The sequence below is a fragment of the Stylophora pistillata genome, chromosome 1, assembly GCF_964205215.1.
Source record: "Stylophora pistillata chromosome 1, jaStyPist1.2, whole genome shotgun sequence".
Taxonomy (NCBI): Eukaryota; Metazoa; Cnidaria; class Anthozoa; order Scleractinia; family Pocilloporidae; genus Stylophora; species Stylophora pistillata.
The window spans coordinates 11,727,176-11,739,157 of NC_142519.1; the positions used below are offsets into that span (position 1 = coordinate 11,727,176).

The following is an 11,982-nucleotide window of genomic DNA, read 5'->3' on the forward strand; positions in this document are numbered from 1 at the left end:
CTGAGAGTTGCTCCACATTTTAACACAAATTAACTAGCTTGTTCGCCAATACTTTGTTTCAGTAATTACCTTTTATTCGATGTTTGTCCAAGTTTTAACCTAATTGTTAGAGTTACGAACAGAACAGCGATGGATATTAGCAGTCTTAGCTTATTTTCGTTGTGAACTTTAGAACGAGTATATGCTTAGTTTGATCGTTTTCACTGTTACGCACCAAGAGAAAGCTATTCAGTGGATAAGGTTAAGAAATTGAAATTGTATAGACGATAGGAAACACTTTTCCAAGTTCATGTCCCTTTGTTTTCCCAAACTTAAGATATTCGTCGAAATGTTTTGCGCAAATTCATAGAGCCTAGAATGGAACCACTTTGTTGGCGGCTGGAAGATAGTGTAAACTCGGCCTGGAACTTACTTTGGCTATCTAGCCCACTGATAATCTAAACTAAACCAACAAAACATGTAGAAAACCACTTTTATGAAGGTAGATCGGGGACAAAATGTTCGACTCGTCGTTTCGTTATGGCGTTTCGTCGTTTCCGCACTCCGTTACTTCTAGTCGAGTCGGTCGTTGTTTTCCGAGTTCGACTCGCCGTTTTAGAAGTCGACTCATCGCTTCGTGAGTTCGTCTCGTCGTCTTGTCAGTTCGATTCGTCGACTGGCCTCTTCGACTCGTCGTTTTACGAGTCCGACTCATCACCTACCACATTGCTTCGTTGTTGTTTGTCGTTTTCCAATTTCGTCCTTTCGTCATGGCGTTTCATCGTTTCGTTATGTCGTTTCGTCGTTTCGACTCTTCCACTCAGAGGGGCTATAATTCAACTTAAATTACATAGCTTGTTACTTGATTCCATACACTCTTACATGACCCGCATCAAGGGTACTACCATCAAGGGTAGTTACTAAAACGAAGACCCCCTACCAAAACGAAGACCCCCTACCAAAACGAAGACCCATTACCAAAACGAAGACCCATTACCAAAACGAAGACCCATTACCAAAACGAAGACCCCCTACCAAAACGAAGACCCATTACCAAAACGAAGACCCCCTACCAAAACGAAGACCCATTACCAAAACGAAGACCCCCTACCAAAACGAAGACCCATTACCAAAACGAAGACCCATTACCAAAACGAAGACCCATTACCAAAACGAAGACCCATTACCAAAACGAAGACCCATCAATAAATTCGTTATGTTCATGAGACACTACGAAAACAAAGATCTTCACGGAAATCTTGAATTCTGAATTTGGGGCGTCTGTAATTTATTGTGGAATATTTCAACAGTAGAGCCCTGTGGAGCTTTAAATGGGACTACTTTAAAGCTAAAACGAGATTTAATCGAAGAGACGTTACATGCGTATGGAAGATGCATTGTGTGACGCTTTAAGCGATGTTGGTAAAGATAACATCACAAAAGACAACTGTCAAGAAGAACATATGAAATTCATATAAACCATCAACTAAAATAGGATAGCTTTATCGATTTGATTTTAATTACGTTTCCTTAGCTCTTTCTTTTCCACGTAAAACAAATATATTAGGCGAATCAAATGTCTTCAGTTGCAAATCGTTTTGTTTTATTTATAACACGTGTTCCTTATCAGTATTCTTGAGTTGTTTTAGTATTAGCTCACATAAGCCAATTTCCTTTTTTCTTTTCTATCGTTTGACTTTAGTTCGAACCACGCTCACATCTACAACTTCAATTTTGTCATCCGTTGGCTATACTGTTTTGATTCGCCGCTTTTTCTGATAAATACTCTGATTATCCAACCCTTCAGTGTGTGTTCAATTGCTCGAGCACCTAGGGTTAAATTCTCATCACAGTCTACACGTGGTTTTTCCCTGAAGGGTAAGCCATGACATCTCCGGAAAACGTGGGTGGCTTATGAGACGGCAATTCACTTCTAGCCTGCTGTGCAACAATCATTTCTTACAGTTCCGTTTGTTTTTTTTTTTGAACATTTATAAACTCTTGATATGTACTTTCATTAACGACAGGACTTGAATTTCTTCTAGAGGAGTGTGGAGTTCTTTGTGGGTTGTACAAATGCTTAGGGACAACAGATACAGCAGGCTCTTCTGTCTTTGTAAACAAATTTTCAGAAATGAAGGGTTGAGCACTTGGATTCATGCTAGAAGTTGTAAATGCAGGACTACTTGAGATAGGTGTGATTGAGGGTGTAACCTTAGGAGCTGTAGTTACAGAATTCACAACAGCTGGTCCTTGCTGATCCTTAGAAATACTGTTACTTGCAGATGCAACTAACAATTTAACTTGACTACTGGAGATGGCTTGAGAAGAGATGGGTGTCGAGGTGCTTTGTACTTTCATTTTTTCTAGATAATCGTTCATGTCATCAATGTTTTGCTCCATTTCAAACTGCTCATATAACTCTTCTTCTACTTTAGCCTGTGTAATTTCTTGTCTAAACTCAAGTTCTTCAGTAGCCATCCTAAGTGCTTGCCTCTCTTTCAAAAATGCTGCTTTAATTTCTAAGGAAGCAGCCTTAGCCTTAGCTTCCATTAACTTTGTCTTTGAAGAACATGAGGAAATGGCAGAACGCTTAGAACGACTGGACAATCGAGATCTTACTGAGCTAATTTCACCATCATTGTGTTGCTTCTTCGCTTGATTTAAAAATTCAATAACACTTTGCTTTAAGGTAAACACATCTTTATCATGGATACCAAACCACTCATGAACCTCCTCAAATCTCATATTCATTTGTCAAAGCATTTAGGTAACGCTCGTGTGCTTCTTGCAGCTCTACAAATAGCTCATCTAACTGGGCTAGGACAAAACACTGACCCCGGATCAACTAATTAACCCCCTACTGACCCTCCCCCCCTTACTGACCCCCTCTTAAATTCACTGGAAATCACTCACCCCTTAAATTCCAAAATGGCGGAAGACGTTCGATCTGTTTAATGCCTATAGTCTGTCATCGTCCAAACTCGTTTTACCACAATTGTTAGTTCTCCTACACTCATAAACTAGTAGCAAATGTGTCGAAACATTGTGTACTTTGTTGTATACGTTTCCACCGAAAAGGATTTTCTTCGACCAAAGCGTCAGAAACCGGAAGTTTCAAGTGTTTTAGTAGTGTCAGGTCACGCTCTAATTTCCATTTTTCAATATGGCGCTGGCTTTTCCTTCGTTTGATAAAAATTGGGTAAATGGTCGTGACTAATGAACTTACAAGGTAGCTTTCTTCAAGTATGCCGTGAATTGGTGAAGGCTCTACTCGCAGATGAGTCCCTGTTTTTATAGCCGGCAGAACAGAAATTATTTGTGCGCGTTTTTCAGGTGAGTGAACGACTAAGCGCGAGGCGTAAATCGCGATACCCAAGCGACGGGTTTGGCTGACCTTGTTGAGAAGAAGCTCTCATGGTAGTTATACATTTAAATTAATTTCCAGTGAATTTAAGAGGGTGTCAGTAAGGGGGGTTCAGTAAGGGGTCAGTGTTTTGTCCTAGCCCCATCTAACTCTTGTGATTGTACTTTCACTAGTTCAACATTCTTCCAACTGAATAACAATGGTCGAAATTTGTTCCTTCGTTTTTAGTTGAATTCGACAAAGCCTTCCTGCAGTTAGTTAGTTAGTTAGTTAAGCCCCTGGCCCCAGGTTGGAGCATGGGCCATCGACAAACTGCCGCCTCTTTTCTGCCAGCTGTTGCAGCTCCTTCCAGTTCTTCCCGAGGACCTTCATCTCTTTTTCCGTATCCCTCCTCCAGTATTCTTGGGGCGGCCCCTCTTTCGTTTTCCCTGTGGATTCCAACGCAGGGCTTGCCTCGTAATGCTGTTTGAAGGTATTCTCGACGTGTAGCCTACCCACATCCATTTTCTCTTCCTCACTTGCTTGACCATCGGTATTTGACCTGTCCACTCCCAGAGCTCCTCGTTTGTGATCTTGTCTGTCCAATGATCTTCAGGATTCGACGCAAACAATGATTGACATATGATTGTAACTTTCTTGCCGTTTTGACTGTCATCCTCCATGTCTCTGCCTCGTATAAAAGCACAGCTTTTACATCAGAGTTGAAGATTTTCAGCTTAGTTGATGTAGATATGCTGCCAGAGCTCTAGATCTTCTTAAGGGAGTGGAAGGCTCTTCTTGCTTTAAGCGTCCTGATGGCTTGCTTGGAGATTATGAGAGCCACTCACTTGGGTCTTCATGGCCTGAGTAGAGCACTGTCTCTCCTGTGCTGAGTTTGCACTTACCAGCTTGTCACTGAGACCGAGAATCTCCAGGTTGTATTCCTCATTTCCTCTGCAATGGATGATGTTTTTTGGAGAAAGAAGGCTAGTCAGCCGCCGAGGGTCCTTCTGGCTTTGCCTCTGCCGCGTCATTCTCCCGGAAGGGCCTTCTCCTGCCAAGATGTCTGTAAACGTGTTTCTGTTTGTGGATGTTTCTGTAATCGTAGCATATCCACTTGGCAGGTGATTGGCCTACCAAGCTTCACCAGAGCCCTGTTAGCCGGCATTACCCATTTCCACCTCCCACGACGAGGACGTAGGGTTGGACTTGTAGGAGGCAAAGCCTTCCTACGATTATCCTTAAATATTTGAACTTCAAATTCCCTAGCCTTTCCAGTGGGAATACTTTTCCGAATTTCAGTTCTGACATTTTCTTCGACTTCTGTATCTTCAATGGTGTTAAGCGGTGAAATTGCACGTGGCGAACTTTCTGGTGACGTTTCGTTCGACTTGAACACTGGGAGATCCTTTCTTATTCCAAATTCGCCCAGAACATCATCCATCTGTCGATCATTTTCGAATGTGACACTCTTTCGTTGTAATTCGCCATCCATAACTAATGTTTACTATTCATAAGGTTGTACTGTAACTGTCGGTAATAAATACTGTCCTGAAGTTTACATGTAAAACGCTCGGCTGTGTAGAATTGTTTGTACCTTTAATCACTCCTTAAGGTTCCTTGTTACATCGTCCTCCGTTTCCGTTTAATCTTTCCGTTTATAGAGGACGAGTAAAACCGTTGACAACAAGATACTTGAAGCAAATTTAACGCCCTGAAATTCGTTTAGGTTGGCCGAGGTACAACCTTGTCTCGAACAGTGAAAACCTGTGTTACTTGTCCGAGCGAAGACTGGTAACAAAATTCAACTAAATGCCGCTGTACAAATTCTAATGCGACAGCATTAACACAGACTCTACAGCATTGAGGTTGTGGTAGTGGGCCTCCTATTCAGGGACTTCTTGTGATTTTTTTTTGTAATGGAAAAACTTAATGTGATTGTACAAGAAGACAGTTCCTGTAGTTTCAGCCTCTTATGGGAGAAGAGGACAGTGCAAAACCCCTTCCCTGAATCCACCCTGGAAATATTTTTTTGATGCTTTGCTCATCTATTTGTTTAAAAGCTCAGACCTGAAGACCTTTCCCAGATGTGGGTATAGGAACATACATGGACTCCTTCATGCGATAGCTCGTAACGTGTAATGGGATCGTACTTGCTAACAGCAGTCAGATGCAGAACATACTTTGTCCAGGCCTCCCTTTCATTGTGTCATATTTACCACAATTAAAAAAGGTAGCTACTGCATGTTGCAGGTGATCACAAATTTCCATCTGTTTGGCAAATATATGAATGATCATGGTGTCAAGACCCTTAATAGCAGATGAACATTTTTCCATGTAAGGAAAATTAAGTTGCTTTATCCCAAGAAATGTTACTCACTCACCAAAGAAGAGCAAAGCTGAACAGGCAGTTTGGCACAACTTTTGAAAAATTATTCATTTTATATTTGTATGCACAATTGATGCACCTCCTAAGTGTTCACCATCCCTAAAGTGTTTGTCTTTCTGTGCTTGTGGTGGTGACTGATCATCGGCAAGCATGCTTGTCTGATTTTGTTTTAGCAGGGGATTTGTGATACATGGTGGCATACATGCCTTTACATGGATACTCAAGGCATATTATGTACTTGCACTGCAGTTATAACAACAAATCAGGAACTATCCTTCAAATTTTAAAACTACAGTAAAAGAAAATGGATTGCATAGTTGGGGTTGTCAAAGGAGGAAGGAAAAGTTTCTTATTAATTACAAAGTTGATGTTTTTCACAACATTTAAGTCTTCTTTGTACTCTTACTAAATTGTTCTAGGAGGATTTCAGCATTATACTAACAAACTCTCTTAATTTACTCTGTTATACAGTGATTAGTAGTTCCTTTCTGTTGGACTATTAAAATGTTGCTTTTAAAACCATGAAGGTTGATTTCCCATGTGCAGTCATCAGTGTTGGGCAGGTGTGGTTGTACATGTACTTAAAGGTCAGAATCAATAAATAACATGTTTTAGTTTTGGTTTCTCAACAACAAAACATTGCAAAATCGTTCCCCAAAGTATTCCTTTGTGTTGTCGGAAAAAATAATTTTGCGTACAGGATGATGGTTTGTATTTATTTTCACTTGATACATTATCTTGTATTTATAACCAGCATTACCATAACCAAAAGTACTTAGTCGTTTTATTAATACCATTTTAGTAAAGGGTAGAAAAATCATTATGTTAATGAACTTGAATGAATGTTAAATAACGAAGATGAATGAGCTAGAATATACAAATTATGTAAAGGTGTGTTACTAGATATTCAATTCCATTTTCACCCTCATGAAAACGATCATTCACTCGATTCAAGACGAATTATATGCTGTGGCGCAGGTTGCCCTACAGAGGATTCAATATTCGCCCGAAGAGAGCAAATCATGACTACCATGTTGATAAGTCATGTAAGAGTGTATGGAATCAAGTAACACGCTATGTGATTTAAGTTGAATTATAGCTCCTCTGAGTGGACGAGTCGAAACGACGAAACGACATAACGAGACGATGAAACGCCATGACGAAACGACGAAATGAGAAAACGACAAACGACGACGAACCGATGTGGTCGGTAATGAGTCGGACTCGTAAAACGACGAGTCGAAGAGGCCAGCCGATGAATCGAACTGACAAGACGACCAGACAAACTCACGAAGCGATGAGTCGACCTCTAAAACGGCGAGTCGAACTCGGAAAACAACGACTCGACCAGAAGTAACGGAGTGCGGAAACGACCAAACGCCATAACGAAACGACGAGTCGAACATTTTTTCCACGATCTACCTTCATACTCTTTACTTCCTAAAAAGGCTAAAAATCATTAGATAAGTCTACTTTGCGACAAACGCGACCGGAGCTGTATAGCTCTGAATTTCACACTGCGTTGGTTTCCAAACCAAGCACGCTATTGAGCTGAAAGTTTGAAAAAAGATACGAACTTAGACCCACTTATGCCCTATGAGGATAAAAATTTTCGTGGGTCTTTACTTTGGATTTTCCAATTGAAAGATGTCACGTGAAAATCAAGAACAGGCATTTTAAACATACGTGCTAATGTAAAGGTTATGTCTTCCGGTTTGACCTACTGAATAATTAGAGTAGAGTCTCCAGAAAACTTGCCGAAACAATGAAAAATTCTTCAGCCGTCTACAATTTTAAAATTTGGTACAAAGTATTGATCCGTCTCGTCTCTCCTTGACAGATGCATCAACGCCAGCGACAAGTTTTAACTGCCGCCAGAAGCCATTTTGTGACGGAAATGCCACTTGCAAATCAAATCCAAAAGATAAGACGCATTTCAATTGCGTTTGTAATAATGGCTTCCATGGAGATGGATTTTCGTGCGAGGACGTTGATGAATGTGAAAGGAATACTGCCACATGCAGTCAACATGCACTTTGCATAAATTCCATCGGCTCGTACGATTGCCACTGTTTGCCAGGATTCCACGGCAATGGTCTCTCTTGCGAGGATATCGATGAATGTCTGAGCGAAATACACAGCTGTAGCGACCATGCAGTGTGTGAAAACATTGTAGGCTCCTACAAGTGCCATTGTTTCGATGGATTTGATGGCAACGGACGGTCTTGTTACGACATTCATGAATGCAATACGAACACTCACAATTGCAGTATTCATGCATTCTGCAATAACACTCAGGGCTCCCACACGTGTAGCTGTTTGGAAGGATTCCAAGGCGATGGAAGGGCTTGTCATGACATCGACGAATGCAAGATTAACACGCACGATTGTAGTGTTCATGCATCCTGCAATAACACTATAGGCTCCTACAAGTGTAGTTGTCTGGAAGGATTCCAAGGCGATGGACGGTCTTGTCATGACATCGACGAATGCAAGATTAACACCCACGATTGCAGTATTCATGCATCCTGCAATAACACTCAAGGCTATCACACGTGCAGCTGTTTGGATGGATTCCAAGGCGATGGACAGTCTTGTCATGACATCGACGAATGCAAGATTAACACGCACGACTGCAGTGCTCATGCATCCTGCAATAACACCATAGGCACCTACAGTTGTAGTTGTCTGGAAGGATTCCAAGGCGATGGACGGTCTTGCAATGACATCGACGAATGCAAGATTAACAAACACGACTGTAGCATTCATGCATCCTGCAATAACACCATAGGCTCCTACAAGTGTAGTTGTCTGGAAGGATTCCAAGGCGATGGACGGTCTTGTCATGACATCGACGAATGCAAGACTAACACAAACGATTGTAGCATCCATGCATCATGCAATAACACCATAGGCTCCTACAAGTGCAGTTGTTTGGAAGGGTTCCAAGGCGATGGACGGTCTTGTCATGACATCGACGAATGCAAGACTAACACGCATGATTGTAGTGTTTATGCATCCTGTAATAACACCGTAGGCTCCTACAAGTGTAGTTGTCTGGAAGGATTCCAAGGCGATGGACGGTCTTGTCATGACATCGACGAATGCAAGAATAACACACACGATTGCAGTGTACATGCATCCTGCAATAACACCTTAGGCTCCTACAAGTGCAGTTGTCTGGAAGGATTCCAAGGCGATGGACGGTCTTGTCATGACATTGACGAATGCAAGACTAATGCGCACGATTGTAGTGTTTATGCATCCTGCGATAACACACTAGGCTCCTACAATTGCAGTTGTTTGGGAGGATTCCAAGGCGATGGACGGTCTTGTCATGACGTCGACGAATGCAAGACTAACACGCACGATTGTAGCATTTATGCATTCTGTAATAACACTGTCGGCTCCTACAAGTGCACTTGTCGCCCGGGATTCTCAGGAGACGGACTTTTATGTCATGACATTGATGAATGTGGCGATGGAACTCACAAGTGTGATAGGGATGCAGAATGTAAAAACATTATGGGCTCTCATCAATGTATGTGTCGTTCTGGGTTTTCCGGCAATGGTTATGTGTGTCAAGATATTGACGAATGCAGCGATGGAAGTCATCTTTGCAGCCCGTACGCCAGATGTGTAAACATCGCGGGCTCACACAATTGCATATGCAACAAAGGGTATCGTGGAAATGGACGATCTTGTAATGGTAAGCATACAATCAACAATTGAAGCGCTATAAAAAGGTAGTCCATGGCATCTACTATCATGATTGTTATCTAGACACTCCAGTCATGTGCAGTGGGATAATAGGAGCGGGTTTTTGTATGGTTGCTGTTCATATACTACTCTATCGCTGAATGAGAGGGATGATTAACTTATTTAATTCCTTTCGTAGATATCAACGAGTGTAAGGATGGGACAGCTCAATGCAGCTCGAAAGCAAGTTGCACGAACACCCCTGGTTCTTTCAGCTGTAAGTGCACTGTGGGATACCAAGGCGACGGACAAAATTGCCACGATGAAGACGAGTGCAGTAATAGTCGGCCTTGTGACTGGAATGCAAATTGCAGAAACACCGATGGCTCTTATACATGCACTTGCAATTCCGGCTTCCGTGGTAATGGTTTCTCATGTTACGATGTGGATGAGTGCAAAGACGGTATCCACAATTGTCACGCAAAAGCCAACTGCATGAATACCAGGGGATCATACAGTTGTTCCTGCAAGAAAGGATATCGCGGAAATGGCAGGCAGTGTAAGGGTAAGCAAACTCTCCCATACTTAAGTCTTTTAATTTTTGCCTTCTTTAAATCTATTACAATCCTCATTTAAATGGTCATTACTTTGCATTAATGGTTAACCTTAAGGAAGAGTAAGCTTAATTTATATGTTTTCTTCGTGTTAGGGGTTGAATCTGTTTTGACATTGTTTTCGTTTGTTTCACAGCTTCTTCTGCTGGACGGCCCTACCCACTCATCGGAATTTTTTTATATGGCACTATTATTGCTTTTATGTCTCACTTGCTTTGTTCGTAGAAGAAAAATTAAAAAACTTTAACTTGAAATGTCTCAAGGCAGATGACCCTGATGTTAGCTGTATCGTTCTTGAACAGATTGATCGACATTGATGTATGGTAGCTACCTTTATGGTTTCCTTGAACACCATAACTGGCTCTCTTACTGGGTCTAGTTCGTAAATATAAGTACGCGAGGCCTTTATAACTTTCAACATCAAATCCGACGATGTATCCTAAGAAAGGTTTCAAATCAATCCCACTGCTGTGAGATGCAGGACCTGAAGCCAACTGCATTGAGAGTAGCTTGTGGCCTTTTACATCTGGACTACTTCCATTACTTAGAGGTAATTTTTTGTAGCTCTTGGATAGGATGCTGGTCTATCGCAGCACGTTCACGAACTATACTGTTTTCCTTACAGCTTAACGGCACCCAATTGGCCTCCTCGGCGGCGAGAGAGTAAAGCTTCTTGTCTAATCTAATTTTTAGGATAATAATTCATCATATTCTCACAAACTGGGAAATGATAAGGACAGGTAACGTGAAAGAGAAGAATACAGGCCGAAACTTAACGTTTTAGGCGTGATAAAATCAAATTCAATTCAAAATAACGATTTATCAGATTTTCATCTAAGAAACAATAAACCGTAAATTCTAATAAGCTTAACGGTATTGCAATAAAACGCCTTTCTGACATCTGCGGGAAAGACATTTCATAAACTTTTGATTGCAGCCACGACAAAAAAATTGCCCAAACATTGGAAGTTATCTCAGGCAATACGAAGGGCTAACGCTCGAAACGTCAGCTTTTGTAATCGTTACGGTGGCCAATTTACCACTTCAACTTTGTTGATATATCCAAATTATTTCGTTACTCCCACCGACGCAGCCCCAAACAGTTTCTTTCGAAACTATCAGCCTTTATTCGGGCAATACAGGCCTGGTTAAGTTTTGATTTAAAAGACGGAACATAGCGTATGGTAGATATAACTAATGGCATTAGATTGATATGCAGCCAGAAGAAGTAGTATTACAGAGTTTCATTAAAGGGCCATGTGATGCCACGATTATGTCATATTTTCTATTAAATCTCTTGCATGTGTCATGCGGTGACCAATGAGGGTTAAACCTTGTACGGGGAAGGGGTTTCCCGACTTAAATTCCGAGAAATCGTACTTGCGTCGATGAAAAGGCCAAATGATTCCACCTTGCGCTTGAAAGGACGTCATTTGTTGACCAGGGACGGTTAACCTTGTACGCGGAAGGGGTTACCCCGACTTAAATTGCGAGAAATCGTACTTGCGTCGCTGAAAAGGCCGAAAGATTCCGCCTTGCGCTTGAAAACGACAAGTATCGAATTCATTTGTTATATTTATTTCATAACTAGACGCATAGTTGCGTGAACTCAGGCTTTCAATATCGCACATCTGGAATTATGTTTAAGGAACTGCCATATTGCCATTAATAAATAAAAAATAATGGACTTATATAGCGCCATATCCGACTGCTCTATGGCGCTTTACAATACTGAATTACGTATGATGCATGATCCTCGCAGTAGAGAGCGCTATTTATGGAATAGCGAAAAATAAGACCTGAAAAAAATCAGGCCTGTACGGGATTCGAACTACTGACCTCTGCGATACTAGTGCAGCGCTCTACCAATTGAGCTAACTAGCCAACTGAGAGCAGGCCGTTAAGTTGATTCGTAATAAACCCGTGATGATAAATCAGATACAATGAATATATGA

General features: G+C 41.4%; 1 protein-coding gene across 1 annotated transcript in view; it reads left to right on the forward strand.

Annotated features, from left to right (window-relative positions):
- LOC111342392 (uncharacterized) overlaps positions 1-11,295 on the forward strand; it is an 11,717-nt gene extending 422 nt beyond the window's left edge. The window contains exons 2-4 of the mRNA XM_022949465.2: positions 7,555-9,423; positions 9,613-9,978; positions 10,164-11,295. Coding sequence (XP_022805200.2) covers positions 7,555-9,423; positions 9,613-9,978; positions 10,164-10,252 — 2,324 coding nt within the window. The 3' untranslated portion in view covers positions 10,253-11,295. The remainder of the gene's footprint in view (positions 1-7,554; positions 9,424-9,612; positions 9,979-10,163) is intronic.
- The last annotated feature ends 687 nt before the right edge of the window (positions 11,296-11,982 follow it).